The following is a 21,124-nucleotide window of genomic DNA, read 5'->3' as shown; positions in this document are numbered from 1 at the left end:
GAGGGAAACAGGGGAGGATGGGTAGAAGGAGGGGAGGGAGTTGAAAAAGCACCAGACACGATATATGGTAGTGGACTAAACATACAAATACTGTTGTGGTGAACATTTATTTTTAGAGAACTTAGAACCAGTTTGTTTATATATTAACATTTTTAAGGCGGACATAATACGAGTAATTGTGTTCTGTATGGCTTGTATGTTCGGAATCTGTCTTCAATAAACAAGATTAAAAAAAAAAAAAAAAACATAAAACAAAACCCAACAACATTCCCCCCGAAACATTGCTGACTAATCGTCCCCTTGTCTGGCATCTTTAGCCATGAAAACAGAGCTTTAGCCATGAAAACAGAGAAAGAGAGAAAACAAGAACACAGTCAGGTCTTGGCTCCCTGTTTCTGGGATTTCAGCGGCACTCGCTTCCATTTCTGCATCTTGGCCTGGTCGAAGAGGCCATGTCTCCCTGCTTTATATACTTGAGACTTTGAATCTTGACAAGTGGGATGTAGAAGAGACACATCCCTCTCAAGTCTTTTTCTCACATCTGTGTATTCAGGATGGACATAGGGTAGAAACAGCACGGACCATTAAAAGTTCAATTTGCAAAGTTCTCTCAGACATTTCATCTATGTGTAGTGTAGTGTACTTTCTGTAGGCCTGCACAGTGCCCTTACGGGGCGAAGCGCATAGGACTCTTTCCCCCCCCCCCCCCCCCCCCCCCCCTGTCTCCAGCCAGTAGTCAATGGGCACAACCCACAAGATCTGAACTGATCTGGTGGGACTACAGGAAAAGGTTAGTAGGTTTAATGTAGTTTCTCCTTAGTTTTTTTTTTTTTTTTGTTATATTTGTACCCCGCGCTTTCCCGCTCATGGCAGGCTCAATGCGGCTTACATGGGGCAATGGAGGGTTAAGTGACTTGCCCAGAGTCACAAGGAGCTGCCTGTGCCTGAAGTGGAAATCGAACTCAGTTCCTCAGTTCCCCATGACCAAAGTCCACCACCCTAACCACTAGGCCACTCCTCCACAAACTGCCCCAAAACACAGCAGCCAGACTTATATTTGGAAAAAACGTGTTTTGACAGCACCAAACCACTCAGAGAAAAACTGCATTGGCTACCAATCAAAGAACGAATCACGTTCAAATCTGCACGACTGTTCATAAAATCATTTACGGCGGGGCACCTGGATACATGACAGACCTCATTGACCTGCCAACCAGAATACCACTAATCTACACGATCATTCCTAAACTCCACTACCCAAGCAACAAAGGACTCAAATATAAATCCACCTATGCATCCAGCTTTTCCTACTTAAGCACACAACTATGGAACACACTGCCAAAATAGTAAAAACTATGTCAGACCATCTTAATTTCCTGAAATCACTAAAATAGGCCTGCTCAAAAGAGCATACCCACCGACCCAACATAAAAATACATGGACACCTGCGACACAATGCAACCAAAGAACGTAAAGGACATTACCTGACTCTTCCTCCCCGCCCCTTTCTAAGGTCCCCCAATCTACACCTACCTTACATATACTTATCACAACATCACCTTGTATTCATTCGTACCATGTATTTGTTCAGACCAGAATCGGCTAACCCTGTTAACGTCAATATGTAAGCCACATTGAGCCTGCAAAAAGGTGGGAAAATGTGGGATATAATGTAACAAGTAAATAAATGTTTTTTATTTTCAATTTCCAGAACAATTTCAAACTCTGTAGCTGGCAGTTCTTTTAAATTCCAGCTACAGCTTTTAAAGCTATTCCTAAACATTCAGTACTGGCCAATATCTGAACATTGGTGCTGAATGTCCAGATATTGTGTTGACTGCCAGAAATACTTGGATAATATTGACATTCAGCACCATTATGTTGATAAAAATCTAGATTTAGTATAGGCAAAGAACTGCTTTATCTAGACACTGACACTAAATATTACCAATCTCAGGACAAATCCTGCTTCTCCCCGGACTGGCCCATGCTATCCAGATAATGCTTGTGAAAAAATATGTGGCTGGCCCCAGTCAGTGCTACTTATCCAGGTAGCAGGTATTGCTATCCAGATGAGCTTAAAAGGCCGCATATTCAAATCTACTTTTCTCCAAACTTATTTTATTTTTAGGCTTAGCTTTCACCTTTTTGAGGTGTAGCTCAAGGTGAGTTACATTCAGGCATGGTGTCCTGAGAGACTCCTGTTTTGAGGACTTTTGCTTGACTAGCTGCCTCTCCTCTCCTTACAACCTACCTTAGTCTAATTATGTTTTATTGTTATATAATATTTTAAATCATTGTTAACGTCATGATTTTGTAACTTCATGATTTTGTGATTTGTTACTATGTAAGCCGATAGAGCTACGATGATGGGGAATTGTGCGGGATACAAATGTAATAATAAATAGGAGAGGATATAAAGCAGGGAAACTGTGAGCCAAAGGCTTCCAGTGCTGTAAAACAAAGTCTGTTTCCAGTTGAACTGAAGGCCAAAAGGAGGACAATTCGGGTCCAAAATAGTTTAAATATGATGGAAAGTTGAGAGCAATGAAGGGTTAAATGTTTTAAATTAGTGGTGTTGCATTCCATGATTTTGTTCTGGCAGGCAGAAGGTATGTCCTGTAATCTTCACCAATGTGTTTGTATTCCTGTATATTCAGTAATTATGAACAGTGACTCTCATGTTCCTTCCTCTCTATAGCACCTTTCAGTTTTGTGAACAAACCTGTGTTTGACTTCTAGGGGCAAACATGCCGGTATGCTCCGCAGCCTACCAGCTATGACTATAATGCCCCACTGAGTGAGGCGGGAGACCTGACTGAAAAGTATTTTGCTATCCGAGAAGTCATCAGAAAGGTGAGCTTCCACACACTCAGTTTCAGCTTGCATCTGCCTTGTTGTATCTCAATATGTAGCCTGGACTCAATTCTTTCCCCTCTTCTTTTTGAGTCCTCTTATTTTTTTTATTTTTGTTACATTTGTACCCGCGCTTTCCCACTCATGGCAGGCTCAATGCGGTAGGCAATGGAGGGTTAAGTGACTTGCCAGAGTCACAAGGAGCTGCCTGTGCCGGGAATCGAACTCCGTTCCTCAGTTCCCCAGGACCCAAAGTCCACCACCCTAACCACTAGGCCACTCCTCCACTCTTGCTACTCTTAGTCGGTCTTTTGGTATTTTGGTACACTTCTATGCAGATGACATTCTTTTTATTATATCACACCTCCCTATCCTCATCTTCTCATGTTCCTCTTAATACTTGCCTCTAGTCAGTTGCCAGCTGGCTCAGAGAACATCAGCTAGTACTAAATATTGATAAAACAGTTGCATGCTGGTTCTCTGGCACTCCTTTTACTCGTCTCCTGTTACTCTTTTTGGTACATCTATCACTCCAGCATCCAGTTTTCGATATTTAGTCCTCTTTCTTTTCTTCCACAAATCTCACATCTAACAAAGACCATTTGTTTTGGTTTCCGTCAGCTTAGAGCTATTTGACATCTCTTTTTTTTTTTTTTTTAAATTGTATGAAGTCTTATTGACAAATAATACAATCTTCCAGCATAACAAATTAGAATAACCTTACATGGTTGTTCAATGTATGATAACACAAATCATAAGTAACATAATGAACCTCACCGAACATGTCGAAGATCACATTAGACCCGAGCCCGGACACAGAGTTGCCTCTGCGCCAGGACAGGGAAATGAGAATAGAACAAGCCTTTCAGAACTTCAAACTTTATATAACTTTTACATTGAAAAACAGAGCATAATCCTCTCCCTCCCACCCCCCATTCGGACTAGCACTCTCACAATCCAAGTCTTCATCAGAATTAAGTATGAAGGAGAAAATGGTCCCAAATCAAGTGCCACCTGTGTGTGTGATTGCGCAGCTCAGCCATGAGCCTTTCCATCTCACAAACATAGCCCAATTTTCAAAGCCACCGATTTAACGATGGAATCGTGGACTGCTTCCAGTAAGCTGCTATGACAATACGAGCTGCACATGTGGCATAGCGCAACAGAACTTGATGTGTGGATGAGAGCCCCACCATTTATGTTGAGAATAAAAAGATAGTGGGGTGCCACGGAATCTGAGTTCCCAACCACACCTGCAGTCTGCTAGGAACAGTTTTCCAAAAAGCCCTGATCTTCCTACAGTTCCACCATATGTGCCCCATGGAGCCCTTGCCACCACATCCCCTCCAACACATCCCTGACAAAGCAGGGTAAATGCGCTGTAGGCGCTCAGGCGTCATATACCACCTAAATAGAACTTTAATAGCATTTTCTTAAAGGGTACATGAGACGACACCCCCGCTGCTGCCCTCTCCATCCTCTCCCACACCACTTCCTCCAGATCTATACCCAGTTCCCTCTGCCAACTTTTCCTATGAAGTATGTATCGAGGTGTTTGCTGATGGATAAGGCGGTGTAAACATGATATCAGCCCACAAGTCTTGGCCGGTCCCTCACAAATTTGCTCAAGGGCTGTTTGCTCCCTGTGCATCACTTCCCGGATTGCTCCTGTCTTAAGGAAATGAGATAATTGAAGGTAAGCATATTCATCTGTCCCAACTGTCGGGAACTGTTGTCGGGCTTCTGGATAGGACATAAGGGACTCCCCCTAAAATAATTGCCCCCATGTGCGCAGTCCGCCCTCATACCATCTAGTGAATGTGCCCCTTTCCATCCCTGGGTAAAACAATGGATTATACGCTATAAGAGATAGGCGGGACAATATGCATCGACCATGTGGGAAAAGGCTGTCCCAGTGAGATAGAGTAACGTAGACAGAAGGGCAGAGGCCCTCTTCTAAGGATCTAAGGGATCTTGGAAGCCACATCAGCGCCCGCAGCGGCCTTACGCCTAAAGTGTATTGTTCTATGTCCACCCATTGCCGATCAGGGTAATCCTGGAACCACTCCACGGCCGCCCTTGCCTGAACTGCTCTGTAATACTAGGCCAGATTGGGGACTCCGAGCCCTCCCCTATTCCTGTCCTGGTACAAAAAGGCCCGAACCAGTCGTGGACGCTTACCCGCCCAGATAAAACGCACTATACGGTCTTGTAGTGCAGCAAGAAATTTACGGGGCATCTGGATGGGCCTGAAACAAGTACAGTAAACGTGGCAGTACATTCATCTTGACTGCGGCTATACGGCCAAACCAGGAAAAGAGTTCAATGTCTCCCCACCTAGCCATATCCGCAGTGAGTGCCCGGCCCAGGTCCTTGTAGTTTGCCAGGAAAAGGTCTGAGAGCTTAGCCGTTATGTTCACCCCCAAGTAGCGGATGCTCCCACCAGCCCACCGAAAGTCGTATGCAGACTGTAAGGCACCCACCGTCTCTTCAGGGAGGGTCACATTGACAGCTTCAGATTTTGACATGTTTACCCTAAACCCTGAAACTGCCGAGTATTGTTCAATGTCCCTCAGGAGCCCAGGGAAGGAGGTCAAAAGATTAGTGACTAACAATAGCACGTCATCTGCAAAGAGGGCCAACTTGTGTGCTCTCCCCGCTATCGTAATGCCAGTGATCCCTGGATTAGATCTGACTCTAGAAGCAAAAGGTTCCATGACCATGGCAAACAACAACGGGAGGAGAGAGGGCATCCCTGCCTGGTGCCTCTGTGCAAGGTGAATAAGTCAGAGTTGCCGAAGGAAATATAAATATACCATAAGACAAACCAAAAGACAATACTACAGAACTGAAATTGGACCAAATTACAAGACACACACAAACTCTTCCAACTTGTGAATAAATTATTAGACACCACTCTAGTCACTAACAACAGCAAAGACACACCAGGAGCTGACGACTTGGCGAAGTACTCCAAGGAGAAAATCATTACAACTGTGACTCAAAATACCAGTCAGCCCCATCGAATACACCACACTCCTAGACTGCCTAGACCCAGACCCTGGAGTTTACCCAGCAGATAGGATCTGGACTGAATTCGCAATACTACGGAAGATCTTATCTCACAAACGCTTAAAAGATTCACCAAATCTCATTGCAAATTAGATATATGCCCGAACAACCTCATGAAGTCGGCCCCTCAACAATTTATAACGAACCTAACAAACCACGTGAACTTTATGCTACAAAATGGACTCTTCCCAAGGGAGAAAGGTACATTTACTCACCCCTATACCCAAGGATGCAAAGAAAATGCTAATGAACTAACTAACTATAGACCAGTAGCAATCCATTCCCTTAATTACCAAAATAACAGAAGGGATGGTGACCAAACAACTCACAGAGTATCTAAACAAGTTCTCAATATTACACGATTCCCAGTCAGGATTTCGCTCTAATCACAGTACAGAAACTGTACTAGCAATGCTCATGACCAAACTCAATTGATAGCAAACGACGATAACATACTACTGTTACAATTCGACATGTCAAGCGCATTTGACATGGTTGACCATGGGAATTTTATTACACATCCTCGAATACTTCGGAGTCGGAGGCAACGTTCTCAATTGGTTTAAGGGGTTCCTAACTACACGCTCGTATCAAGTGACATCAAATTCGACTACATCAGCTACATGGACACCTGAATGCGGAGTTCCACAGGATCCCCCCATCTCACCGACCATATTCAACCTAATGATGACACCCTGGCCAAACTACTATCGAACCAGAACCTAAACCCATATATATACGCTGATGATGTAACGATCTTCATCCCATTCAAACAAGATCTAAGGGAAATCTCCAACGAAATCAAGCAAAGCCTACATATCATGAATTCCTGGGCAGATGCATTTCAGCTGAAACTTAATGCAGAAAAAACCCCAATGCCTAGTACTTACCTCGCAATACAATAAGAATAAATTTACCACCATCAACACACCAAACTTAAGAGGTGTATTTTCAAAACACTTAGACTTATAAAGTTCCATAGTAACCACTTTGAAATAAGCTCCTAAATCTACCAGTTTCGGACACCCTAAAAATTCTTGGAGTCACCATTGATTGACACCTAACACTTGAGAATCATGCGAAAAACATAACTAAAAAGATGTTCATTCAATGTGGAATTTAAAAAGAATTAGACCATTTTTGCCAAGGACTGTCTTCCGTAATCTGGTACAATCATTGGTACTCAGTCATCTGGACTATTGTAACTCACTCTACGCTGTCTGCAAAGAGCAAATACTTAAAAAAAACTCCAGACAGCCCAGAAACACGGCAGCCAGACTAATATTTGGCAAATCAAAATATGAAAGCGTGAAACCCCTACAAGAAAAACTACACTGGCTCCCACTTAAAGAACGCATCACGTTCAAAGTTTGTACCCTAGTCCATAAAATCATCCATGGTGATGCCCCAGCCTACATGTCAGGCCTCATAGAACTACCACCCAGGAACGCAAAAAAATCTTCTCGCACATTCCTTAATCTTCATCCCCCCAATTGTAAAGGTCTAAAATACAAATCAATGCACACATCTACCTTTTCCCCCTGGAGTATTGTGTTCAGTTTTGGAGGCCGTACCTTGCGAAGGATGTTAAAAAAATAGAAGCGGTGCAAAGAAAGCTACCAGAATGTTACGGGATTTGCGTTCCAAGACGTATGAGGAGAGACTTGCTGACCTGAACATGTATACCCTGGAGGAAAGGAGGAACAGGAGTGATATGATACAGACGTTCAAATATTTGAAAGGTATTAATCCGCAAACAATCTTTTCCGGAGATGGGAAGGCGGTAGAACGAGAGGACATGAAATGAGGTTGAAGGGGGGCAGACTCAGGAAAGATGTCAGGAAGTATTTTTTCACAGAGAGGGTGGTGGATGCTTGGAATGCCCTCCCGCGGGAGGTGGTGGAGATGAAAACGGTAACGGAATTCAAACATGCGTGGGATATGCATAAAGGAATCCTGTGCAGAAAGAATGGATCCTTAGAAGCTTAGCCGAAATTGGGTGGCGGAGCAGGTGAGGGGAAGAGGGGTTGGTGGTTGGGAGGCGAGGATAGTGGAGGGCAGACTTAAACAGTCTGTGCCAGAGCCGGTGATGGGAGGCGGGAAGTACTGCTGGGCAGACTTGTACAGTTTGTTCCCTGAATAAGGCAGGTACAAATCAAGGTAAGGTATACACATGAGTTTGTCTTGTTGGGCAGACTGGATGGACTGTGCAGGTGTTTTTTTCTGCCGTCATCTACTATGTTTTTACTATGTTCCTATATGAGCACGCAGCTCTGGAACGCATTGCCACGTAACTTGAAAACGGTCCTATGAATGACCAGTTTCCGTAAAACTATTGAAGACCTATCTCTTTGACAAGAGTTATCACAATGATCAACACATGTAACTGTATAATCTTTAATATATCCAGAAATGTCTCATAATGTCTTTTGCTTTAACACTATCATGTATTTCACCACCATGTAACCCAAAACCCTCTGTAAAACCATTCTCTTCTTATTTCCAGTATCCATGATGAATTGTAAGCCACATGAGCCTGCAAAGAGGTGGGATAATGTGGGATACAAATGCAATAAATAAATAAATAAAATTCAGTCTGATACACGCTTTGGGTGAGTTATAAAATGCTTGGATCCAACTGCAGAACTGTGGTCCTATCCCAAAAGTCTCCATCACCTTGTACATAAATGGCCAGTGCACCCTATCGAAGGCCTTCTCAGCGTCTAAGCTGAGAAGACACATAGGCCTTCGCATTTTTTTAGCCAAAATACATTAAGTCAACTACTCACCTCGTATTATCCATTGCTTTCCCTTTAGGAAACAAATCCTACCTGATCAGGATGAATGATCACGGGGAGCAAAGGGGCTAGTCTGTTGGCTAATATTTTGACGTCTGCATTCAGGACAGATATAGGGCGGTAGGAGCCACACTCCGCATGGTCTTTATCCGGCTTAGGTAGCACTGCTATCCAGGCCTCTAACATGGAGGCTGGTAAGGATTCCCCCCGCCCCAATTTGGTTAAACAAGTCAGCCAATAGTGGGGCCAGTTCAGGGGCGAATTTCTTGTAGAACTCATTAGGGAGTCCATCCAACCCTGGGGACTTACAAGATGGTAAATGCTGAATAGCTTTTTGGATTTCAACTGGATGTGACCGGCTTATCTAGGGTGGCACACTGCTGATGTGTTAAAAATGCTAGGTCAGTTTCCGCTAAATATTCCGCCATGGAGTCTGCGGAAGGATTGATCTCTCGGGCATATAGCTCCTGATAGAACTCGCCAAAACGCCTCCGTATAGCCTCTGAAGTATTCAGTGTATCCCCCCCCCCCCCCCCCCCAGATATGTGTTATTGCCCTCTCCACCTTCTGTCTGAGCAGCCGCAGGGCCAAGAGGCGTCCTGCTTTGTTGGTAAATTCATACGAGTGAACTTTCGATCTAGATAGTAGTTGGCTCAGGTGTTCTGAGTAGATAGAGTCCAGCTGAAGTCGCTGGGCTCGCAATTCTTCCAAAATCACCAATGAGCCACCTGCCTTGTGCTGAGCCTCTAAACTCTTAATCCTTTCTTTTTTTTTTTTTAATTTGAAAATGTTTATTGAACACAACATAATGGAAAAATGCAATACTTGCCAGTGCAGCCAACAGACTGCTCTGATATTCCAAACAAATAAAGTCCAACATCAACTGTAAATCACAATCATTTTTGATAATTTTCTCCCTACCCACTCACCCCTCCCACCCAAACAACTCCCCCCCCCCCCTGCTCGTCTTATATTCTTCCCCCCCCCCATTTTTGATTTTTATTAAACAGTCAAAACAGCAACAGTTTGAGTCCACAGACTCCAATGCTATCCATCAATCCAACTTAAACAACACATTACATCCTTGCATTTTCTCCCGTACATCAATCCCCTTGTATCCTCCCCCTCCCTTTACCCACCCCCCTACCTCCCCCCTTCCCCACTCCTCAGTTTTCTACAGTCCATATTCCTATACTCTTCCCATTACTCCATCCAAATGTATCCATTCCTCTGCTGTAGGGCGATATCGCCCTCTGCGCCTATCTGTTAATTTCTCCATTGTGACCACCACTTTAAGTCTCTCTATCCAATCCTGCCCCACGGGCCCTTTGTCTGTTTCCATTTCAAGGCTATAGTAGATTTTGCCGCAGCCAGACCCATCCTCTTAATACGGCATTGCCACTTCTTCCCTCCCTTGTTCCCCAAACCCAATAAACACCAGGTAGGATCGCATGGAAATAATTGCCCCACCGCTTTAGTTAAAGAGTTCGTTACCTCCTCCCAATATACTCTTATTACCGGGCAGTCCCACCATATGTGAATGAATGTGCCCTTCTCCCTCTCACACTGCCAGCAAAGATCCGATGAGTGAGGATACATAGCTTTTACTTTATCCGGCGTATAATACCAGCGACTTAATATTTTGTATGCGTTTTCTTTGAGTAACACACATAAAGAAGCTTTTTCACCTCAAGGCATACCTTCTTCCAGTCTGCCTCACTAAGTACTTTATTAAGATCCGCTCCCAGGTTTTCATATACGCTAATTTTACGAAGTCCCTACCCCTAATATGGTCATACAATTTTGAAATCCCTTTCCCTCCCACGTCTATCTCCCCCCATAAGTTTTCAATTTTTTCACTTTCCTTTGGGCTTTCCTTTAACCACCTTTCTTTCATAATATAATTTTTAATTTGGAGATATGCATATAGATCTGTGTCTGCAAATCATACTCCTTTTGAAGTACTTCAAAACTTTTAATGGTTCCTCCATCCATACATTCTCTAAACCGAATCAATCCTTTTTGGAACCAAGAATTGAATACCTTATTCTCCCCACCCCCTGGGAACCCCGGTTCTTGAGTAATCCAAGCATATGAGGATCGGTTCTGTGTACCCCTTAGCTTCTGTTTAAGTGTACCCCATAAAGTGAGTAGATGGGATACAAATGGATTTACTGACATACGCTTGTAATTGGTCTCTATAGTGGAACCCCACAACAGTGCATCCAGCCTCCCCTCCTGAACAAAAATCTGTTCCAACCGTGTCACATGAGAATAATCCACTTTACTCCACAACCCAATCTGTTTAAGTTGGGCTGCCCAGTAGTACCAAGTTATATTTGGCATACCCCGCCTCCTTGTTCTACGGCCCTCCACATAACCTGCCTAGATAATCTCACTGTTTGTCCCCCCCAAACAAACTGCCCCAACTCCGCTTGAATTTTTAATAGCTCCCCCTTAGGGATAGGAATTGGTAGCGTTTGGAATAGGAATAGCAGCCTGGGAAGAATGTTCATCTTTACAACTGCTATTTTCCCCCACCATGACAGCCAACCTGTCCTCCATCTGTTTAGATCCCTCTTATTTCTCTAATGAGTGGTGCATAATTCAGTTGGTACAAAATACTGAGGTCTCGAGGTATGTGGATTCCCAGATAACGAAAGCTAGTATCCACTATACGAAATGAGAAAGTCCTCCCCAATTGCTCCAGTTCTTGACTCGTTTCTGTTATCCCCATTAGTTCCGATTTATCAAAATTCACTCGGAACCCTGACAGCTTACCCAAAGGAGTTAAGTTCCCTTACAAGGACCGGTAATGTCATCTGCGGGGACCCCCACATAGAATAGAATGTCATCAGCAAATAATGCCATTTTGTTCTCCCTACCCCCTATCCTAACCCCTTTAATATCCTTTAGCAACCGGATCGCTGGGCTAATGGCTCTATTGATATAGCAAACAATAATGGGGAAAGGGGGCAACCCTGCTGGTTCCCCTTCGAATACTAAATTGATCCGACCACCCCCATTAACCTTAATACGTGCTACCGGATCCGCATATAGCCCCTTCACCCACCTACAAAGGGCCTCCCCATTCCCTGCTCTAGCATAACCTCCCATAAGTAGTCCCACTCCACCCTGTCGAATGCCTTCTCAGCGTCGACCGTTAGGAGGGTTAGCGAGTCCCCCCGCCTCTGTGCTCCCCAAGAGATATTTAAAGTGCGCCTTATATTGTCGGCCACCTGACGTTGTGCTATGAAGCCTGACTGGTCTTCATGTATAAGGGATGGCAATATCGATTTTAATTTATTTGCCATAATTTTGGCTAAGATTTTGACATCGATGTTAACAGCGATATCGGGCGGTAAGACCCACAGACCGTCGGATCCCTCCCTGATTTTAACAATATTGATATTACCGCTTCCTGCATACTAGGAGGTAGACCTTTTTCCATAAAGCAGGCATTTCCTATCCGCACTAACAAAGGTCCCAGCTCTTGTTGGAAAATTTTGTAATATTTAGTTGTGAACCCATCTAGCCGGGAGATTTCCCCCCGATAATCCTCTTATAACTCCTAAAACCTCCTTCAAAGAAATCGGGGCTTCCAGCTCCCATCTTTGCTTGGCCGTGACCCGTTGCAATTCTAAATCTCGTAAAAAGTTTCGAGTCTCCTCCCTAGGAGCTACTGATTCTGAAGAATACAATTTTTTATAGTATTCCACAAATTGTTCTCTGATCTCCTCATCCTGGTAATACATTGTATCTTTTGGCCCTTTTATTTTTGTAATGGTGTTTTTTTTATTTATTTATTTATTTATTTATTTATTTATTTATTTATTTATTTATTTATAATTTCAGTATAATACAAGATAGATTCTTGCTAAAGAAAAAACAGAACATATAATTTCAAAAAATATACAATATCCTCTCCTTTAAAATAAAAGAGAAAAGAAAAGAAAACAGTACTCTTTCTTAGGCCACCAATATGAGGGTTATGGGGGCGTTAGAATAATCTGGTGGACATCAATCTAGGTAACTTAAAAAAGAAACGAAAGGCAGGATTTACTCCTCATTATATACACATTAAACCAAGATCTCTTAACGTCAGAATCTATCCGGTTATTTTCTTCATTTCTAAGAACACTTCAGCTGCTCAGGTTCGAAAAACACATATTTTTTATCCAAATAGGTTATCATGCATTTACATGGGTAAGACAAAGTAAATCGTTGCACCCAGGTTTTTAATATCATCTCTAAATGAAAGAAAAGTTTTCTTCTATCCTGTGTGGTCTTCACCACATCAGGGTATATCCATATTTTATCACCCATAAAGACCTTTGTTAAGTTTTTGAAGTAAAGTTTCATTATTAAGTTTAGGTCCTGTTCAAAAACCAACGATACCAGTAATGTTCTTCTTTCAAGTATCTCAATTTCAGATCGTTCTAGAAAATCAGTTAAGTTCTGTATTGCCTTTATTTCCTTCAATCTCCCAGAGTTTTTATTAAGAGGCAAATAATAAATTTTATTAACTGGAGGAAGAGACTCTGGAGAGTATTGAAGAATTTCAAGCAAGTATTTCTTAAACAATGTCATAGCATCCATTTCTATAGATCTTGGAAAGTTCAGTAAACGGAGATTTAAACGTCTATTATAGTTTTCGAACTGCTCAATCTTACGATGTATCATTAATTTATCTTTTACCAAAGCTTCTGTCTTCTGCTTTAGGGTGGAAAGATCTTGTTCAACAACATTGTTATTTTCAACCGATTCTTTTTTAAAGGCTTCAAATGCATTTGTCAAAACGTCCAGTTTACTCACCACTTGAGCAACTGAAGTAGTCAGTGACTGCAAAACGTCCGAAATAGAGTCTAATGTTGCTGCCATGGGAGCCTCAAGCTCAACTTTGCTAGTATCTCCGGGGATTTCAGACCGAGCTCCGACGATTGAGAATCCCGTTGCGCCACTTTCGGACGTCTCAAAGGATTCTAGCCCGCTTCTGAGTCCTGCAGGGCATGGCGGCGGGTTAACATCCGGCGAGGACAAGGTTGTTAGTTCCTGTGAGGGAGAAACTCCACCATTTTCTCCCCCCGCGGGATTCAAACTCAAGCCGGTTTGACGAGGAGTGCTAGTGGCGAATCTGTCCATTGTCGTCTGGGTAAGGGCAGTTTTAGGGTTAGTCGTCGGCAAACCCTTAAGTACCCCCTTCCTCTTGGTGTGAGGCATATTTAAAACTTAGAAGAAAATACTTCTGAATAGGAAAAATCTTATCCACCAGGGAAGATCTCAGCAACATGGCAGAGCGTCCATCTAGTAATCCGCCATCTTGACATGCCCCCTGTAATGGTGTTTTTTATCCTTCTCTCCCTGAGCCCCCTGGCCAACATGCTTCCCGCTTTATTACTAAACTCATAGAATTTCTGCTGCATTAAACCTGTGGAATTCCATCCGCTTCACCTGTATCTGTTGTAAAGCGGCTCTCCACTTTTTAAGCTCCTGTAGATGTAATGTTCCTCCCTCTCTTTGGTGTAAGGCTTCCATTCGAACTAGTTGCCTTCGAACCTCTAACTCATGGGCTTCCCTCTCCTTTTTCTTATGTGCCCCCTTTTGTATAAGCTTACCCCTTATAACTGCCTTCATAGCATCCCACAGGATCCCCTCAGTGACTTCCCGTTGTCATTTAAGGCCAAATAATCTTTTATGGATCCCCGGATTTCCTGACAATCAGCCTCACTATCTAAAAGTGATTCATTAAGTCGCCCATACTACTCCCATTCTTCTTTTCCCCAGCCCCCGCATGGAAATCCATACCGGGGAATGGTCTGATGCATGCATACTTTCAATCTCTGCTTTATGAATTTCACCCCACCATGTTCTGCTGCACCAGATAGCATCGATTCTTGCGTACGTTCCCTGTGTGTGGGAGTAGTGAGTATATTGTTTTTGATTCAGATGCTGCAACCGCCACACATCTATCAGATCTAATTCCCTCATCAATCTAAGTAGCAGCCTCCTAGGGTACCCTCCCCCTCCCGTCCTTCCTTTGGAATGGTCTATCTCCCCCACAGGGTAATTAAAATCTCCCCCCAATACTACCATCCCACCCACGAAAGGAATCAATTCTGCCCTAATCTTGTCATAAAACCTGCCTTGCCCGACATTGGGGGCATATATGTTGACTAGTGTGATTAGCTGATTGTTTATCCTACCCTTAATCGCCAAGCATCTACCATCGTTCTCGTTATATTGGGCCTCGCAGGTGAATTGCAGATTTTCTTTCACATAGATTATCAGCCCTCCCGTTTTACTTCCCTTAGGGTCCGCTAATGCATAACCATCTCCAAGACCCTTATTCAGGATTAATGATACATCACGTTTCCGAACATGGGTCTCCTGGAGCATAACAATGTCCCAGTTCATTCTGCGCAGTTCTTTGAAGATAATACTTCTCTTACCCGGACTGTTTAAACCATTAACGTTCCATGATCCCACCCTCAGCTCGCCTCCCCCCTCCCCCCCAATGCATTCCCCCCTCCATCCCCCCTTTTCCCCCCCAGACCTCCCTTGCAACTGGCTTGCTCCTTTTCCTGCCAGTTTGCCCCTAAGGAAGTACGCCCTCCCCAGAATCAAGCTAAATAAGCCTTTAACTTTAAATTTAACTCTCCCCTTCTCAACCCTCCTGAAACATTTTCCCAAAACATTCACCAGTTTAAACATACAACAATTACATTATATTGAAAGTCTGCCACGCCAACCTCTAGCTATTGATGTACTTACCATGATAGAAAAATTGTTTGAGGTACCCTCAGAGGAACCTATAACCATTTCCTTAATACAGAGACGACTTATGCATAGTATATCACATAGAATGCAAACACACTTACAGGAGAAGTGGACAGAAGACTTAAACAAAGGAATCACTGCACAAAGAGGCATATTCCGCAGAGAATAAGTAATGCAGAGTTAAGAGAGTGCCAAGGCAGAGTATTGTTCCGGACCTATACCTCCACATATAGACTGTATCATATGGGAGGAATAGACTCCCCACAATGTGGTAAGTGTGGAGGACCACAATGTACATACTTTCATGCCCTGTGGGACTGCCCCAATATACAACAATTCTGGGTGGGGATACATAGGTTTCTGACACAAATATTGCACAGACCTATCACAATGAGCCCAGAAAATGTGTTACTAGGAAAGGAGACAATAGGAGGTACCAGTGATGCCCATCTTGATCTTTTACTGTACAGAGCGTTTTTAATAGGGAAAAAATGCATTTTAACAAATTGGGTCTGTCAAGAGGCGCCTTCATATTGGCAATGGCGTAATAGAATACATGCGTTGTTATTTATGGAGCTGCGAGAAGTTCAAAGGAACTTTAAGAAACAAAAAAAGTTCTATCTAATATGGAAAGCTTACATACAAGTTTTGGCCCCAAGGGCACGTAGTACTGTTCTCAATCAATTAGGAGGTTTATGAAGGGAAATAGAGTACCATCAGCAATGAGCAAGTAACAATCACTCTCTGCATAGGAACACCTGGCCTTGAGGGGTAGAGGGGTAGGGGGGAGGCGAGAGGGGGAAAGGGGAGTGGGGGGGGGGGGTATTAGGAGAAGGGAGAAAAATGTAAATGTCAATACAATTGTATTTGATGGAGAAGACAATTGCGAATCTGCGCATTATAAGATATGGTTTCAGAAAGGGTCTGAAATATTCCACTTAAGCGATTGCTAATTATTATTACGACAAAAGGATTAGTTTAGCTTTGGATGGTAGAATAATGTGATGTATCTCTCGCTGTAATGGAACGGGGATGTTTGTAAATGAGAGGGTGGGGGGAATGAACAACTGTTGTAATTCATAGTTGGATTTTCCAAAAAATAAAAATGTTTTCAGTTAAACATACAACAATTTTCCTTCTCTCACCCTCATCCCTCTGATCAATATGCAGTATTTACTCAGTCCAAATCAAGTTGCATCTCCATTCTCTGACCCAGGTCTCGCTGCATGAGGGGATATATGGCCCTTCCCCCTTTCTACTTTCTTCCAGCCATTCTGATTCTTCCTTCCCGGACTTCGCTGAGGAAACTGAGTCTCATTATCCTCTCTTGGAACATCGGTACATCCCATTTCACTCAGGACCTTCCAGGCTCCCTGGTGTGAATTGAGCTTGCGCGTTGTGTTACCCACTGTTATTTGTATTCCAAATGGATGGAGCCACCTATAGCGAAGCCCCGCCTTTTGAAGATAAGTGGTAACTTCCTTAAAGTCTCTCCTTCTTTGCAGCGTCTTTCTGGCAAGATCTTGGAATATTTTGATTTTGCCAGATTTCCATTCAATGTCCCCCAGGGCTCTTGCTTTTTTCCACACCTTTTCCTTTATGGTATATTTGTGAAAACACGCAACTATATCTCTGGGTACTCCTCCCCGCTGTGGTCCCAGGCTTCTGTGTGCCCTTTCAAGTTCTATCTTTTCCATTGTAATTTGCTCTCCTTCACTGTGATCTTGCTGAAGCAAATGAGAACAGATCTCCTGCACTGTTTTCACTGAGTCCCTGTACTCCTCCTCCTCGGGGATCCCCTTAAAACGCAGATTGCATTGACGTGAGCGATTCTCCAAATCTTCCAGCATCAGGTCCATGTCTATTTTCGCTTGTTGTTCCGTTTGAGGGCTGCCCCTGAGGTCCCGCACTTCCTCCGTTATCCCCTCAGTCTTTTCTTCAGCTTCCGCGAGCCGGTTACCAATTTCCCGCATTTCATCATGTAGTTCCGCCACCGCAGTGTGGATGCTACGCCTGGTCGCCACCATCTCTGCCTTCAGCTCCTTAAACCATCGAGCAAGATCGTTTTTACTTATGTCAGCATCGCTGCCGACGGGCTCCTCGGGGTCCGGGTCGGATTCAGTATCGTCGGCGGCCATTTTGGCACCTCGTGTCACCGCCCGATGTCCCGATCCCTGCCCTTGCTCGAGGCATCCGATGTAAATTTAAATTTGGCCAGCTTCTTCCTAGCCGCCATCTGCACTTTTGGGATTGTTTGGGAGGAAAAACTGCTCGGTTTAAACGGAAAGAGTTCTTGATTTCGCTCCGGAGCTAGCTGAGCTCTGGCATTAAGCAGCCATCTCCCGGAGCTGACGTCACTTCCTCTCCCTCTTAATCCTTTCTAAGCATTGGGTCAATTGATTTCTACGGATCCTAGCCCGCTTGCTCGCCAGTTGCAGGAAGTAGCCTCTCGACACTGCCTTCATAGCATCCCACACTATGCTAAGGGGTGGCCCTGACTCCCTGTTAAATTCCAGATACTCTTTAAGCACTTTCTTACAGCCCTCCACAACCTCCCCTTCTTGTAAGACATTGGCATTGAGCATCCATCTCTTATCTTTGATCTCCGCCTTTGTGGTGGGCAATATAACCCATACCGACGCGTGATCAGACAGGGTCGCACTACCAATGCCTGCACTTGGTCCCCGCTCTAATAGGGCTACATCGAGAAAGATATAGTCGATGCGTGAGTACGAGGCGTGCACTGCAGAGTAATATGTGTAGTCTCTCACTTGCGCATGATCTAATCTCCACACATCTAAAGTCCCCAGAGAGGAGGCCAGGGAACCTAAAGCTAGAGCATCCCTAATTGCCCCTTGCTGTGCAGTCCCAGACCGGTCTAAGACCGGATCCATGACTCCATTGAAGTCGCCCCCCAATACTATGGATCCCTGGGCAAATGTGGCTAATAAGTTGTTTACTTTAGTGTAAAAGGCCCCTTTGTGGTCATTTGGTGCATATATAGAAGCTAAAGTTATGTCCACTTGGTCTATAACTATATGTAAAAACAAAAAACGACCACCAGAGTCCCGTTTGATCTTCACTACTTGGGCTGATACCGACTTGTGGAACAACATTGCCACCCCACGTTTTTTGGATCCCTCAGCCGAACAGGCAAAAAAGGCCCTAGGATAATTAGGATGGGAGAGGAGTTTTTCAAACCGTCGGCGGAGGTGCGTCTCCTGCAACAGGACTATATGAGCCTTTAACTGCTGGAGCTCCTTGAATAGTTTCTGCCTCTTTAGGGGCACATTCAACCCTTTCACATTATAAGATAGAATCTTAAGGTCTGTACTCATATCTGAAAAATAAAACTGAACAGAGCATACACAGCTGAGCTACCACAACCTTTATCTTTTCCCCCTTCCCCCTACTACGTACCAGTCTGATCCCACCCTCCCCACCCCAACGCCTTTCCTAGCCCCCCACATCCAAACACCAACCCGAAGATAGAAACCCCCGAAGTGGGAAAAGAGAAAGTAACCCACTGTATTCCAGACAGTCCCAGCCCCCCCCCCCCCAGCAACCACCAAACTGCCACCAAGCCCAAGGGCCCTATTTAATCTTCCCATAATAAAAACAGCTAACTTACATATCCCAACTCCCCAAACATGTGGACAAAGGGGAGTCGGTTGATATTGTGTATCTGGATTTTCAAAAGGCGTTTGACAAGGTACCTCATGAAAGGCTACAGAGGAAATTGGAGGGTCATGGGATAGGAGGAAATGTCCTATTGTGGATTAAAAACTGGTTGAAGGATAGGAAACAGAGAGTGGGGTTAAATGGGCAGTATTCACAATGGAGAAGGGTAGTTAGTGGGGTTCCTCAGGGGTCCGTGCTAGGACCGCTGCTTTTTAATATAATTATAAATGATTTAGAGATGGGAGTAACTAGCGAGGTAATTAAATTTGCTGATGACACAAAGTTATTCAAAGTCGTTAAATCGCGACAGGATTGTGAAAAATTACAAGAGGACCTTACGAGACTGGGAGACTGGGCGGCTAAATGGCAGATGATGTTTAATGTGAGCAAGTGCAAGGTGATGCATGTGGGAAAAAAGAACCCGAATTATAGCTACGTCATGCAAGGTTCCACGTTAGGAGTTACGGACCAAGAAAGGGATCTGGGTGTCGTCGTCGATAACACACTGAAACCTTCTGCTCAGTGTGCTGCTGCGGCTAAGAAAGCGAATAGAATGTTGGGTATTATTAGGAAAGGTATGGAAAACAGGCTTGAGGATGTTATAATGCCGTTGTATCGCTCCATGGTGCGACCGCACCTTGAGTATTGTGTTCAATTCTGGTCGCCGCATCTCAAGAAAGATATAGTAGAATTGGAAAAGGTGCAGCAAAGGGCGACTAAAATGATAGCGGGGATGGGACGACTTCCCTATGAAGAAAGACTAAGGAGGCTAGGGCTATACAGCTTGGAGAAGAGACGGCTGAGGGGAGATATGATAGAGGTATATAAAATAATGAGTGGAGTGGAACAGGTGGATGTGAAACGTCTGTTCACGCTTTCCAAAAATACTAGGACTAGGGGGTATGCGATGAAACTACAGTATAGTAAATTTAAAACAAATCGGAGAAAATTTTTCTTCACCCAACGTGTAATTAAACTCTGGAATTCGTTGCCGGAGAAAGTGGTGAAGGCGGTTAGCTTAGCAGAGTTTAAAAGGGGTTGGACGGATTCCTAAAGGACAAGTCCATAAACCGCTACTAAACGGACTTGGAAAAATCCAAAATTCCAGGAATAACATGTATAGAATGTTTGTACGTTTGGGAAGCTTGCCAGGTGCCCTTGGCCTGGATTGGCCGCTGTCGTGGACAGGATGCTGGGCTCGATGGACCCTTGGTCTTTTCCCAGTATGGCATTACTTATGTACATTACTCCCCACACAACACTCAAAGCATAACCCCACATATTGTATTCCCTCCCCCGTCCCAATTCCTCTCCAGCCATCCAGTAAGAGAAATATACAGGACCCCCCCCCCCCCCCCCCCCCCCCCCCCCCCCCCCCCCCCCCATTAACCCGAACACATCAGAATAAACTGAGGAGATGGCAAGTCATAGAAACTCAGTAAACATTGTCCCTTTGTTACCACCTAGTTGTCCATCTTCCCTCCGATCACCACGGAGGCAAAGAACTCGAGCTGCAGACCCCGACCAGGCTGCTACACCACCGTCAGGTCCCCTCGGCCGCAATTCTCCGTTTCGATTTGCTTCGCTTGGAGGATTCAGGGACCTGCTGCCATTTTTGTAGCTTTAGTAGCGGGTGCCAGCGCGCCCGGGGGCGCCATTGAGCTCACCAGGCCCGCCACATGCAAGGACGCCCAGGCTTCAGTTAGGGAGCAGGCCCTATATCTGACCCCCTTTATTGCAAAATTCAGCGAGAAAGGGAAGCCCCATCTATAGGTGAGCCACTTCTTGATTAAAACATCCAGAGCCGGTTTCAGAAGACATCGTTGTTGCAAGGTGAACTGCGAGAGGTCTTGGAACACAGTTAATTTAGCCCACCCCCCCCCCCCCCCCCCGAATTCCAGGTCCTGTTCCTTCCGGGCGCAGGCAAGTAGCCGCTCTTT

The 21,124-nt window shown here is 44.3% G+C and overlaps 1 protein-coding gene across 1 annotated transcript in view; it reads left to right on the top strand.

Moving 5' to 3' along the window:
• The window catches only part of LOC115473996 (beta-galactosidase-like), a 330,129-nt gene that overhangs the window by 213,397 nt on the left and 95,608 nt on the right, over nucleotides 1–21,124 (top strand). Inside the window, 2 exon segments of the mRNA XM_030209251.1 lie at nucleotides 2,743–2,756; nucleotides 2,758–2,856. Coding sequence (XP_030065111.1) covers nucleotides 2,743–2,756; nucleotides 2,758–2,856 — 113 coding nt within the window.

Source organism: Microcaecilia unicolor, chromosome 1, assembly GCF_901765095.1.
Source record: "Microcaecilia unicolor chromosome 1, aMicUni1.1, whole genome shotgun sequence".
Classification (NCBI taxonomy): domain Eukaryota; kingdom Metazoa; phylum Chordata; class Amphibia; order Gymnophiona; family Siphonopidae; genus Microcaecilia; species Microcaecilia unicolor.
The sequence above is the reverse complement of the archived record's forward strand: the minus strand, read 5'-3'. Positions and strand labels throughout refer to the sequence as shown.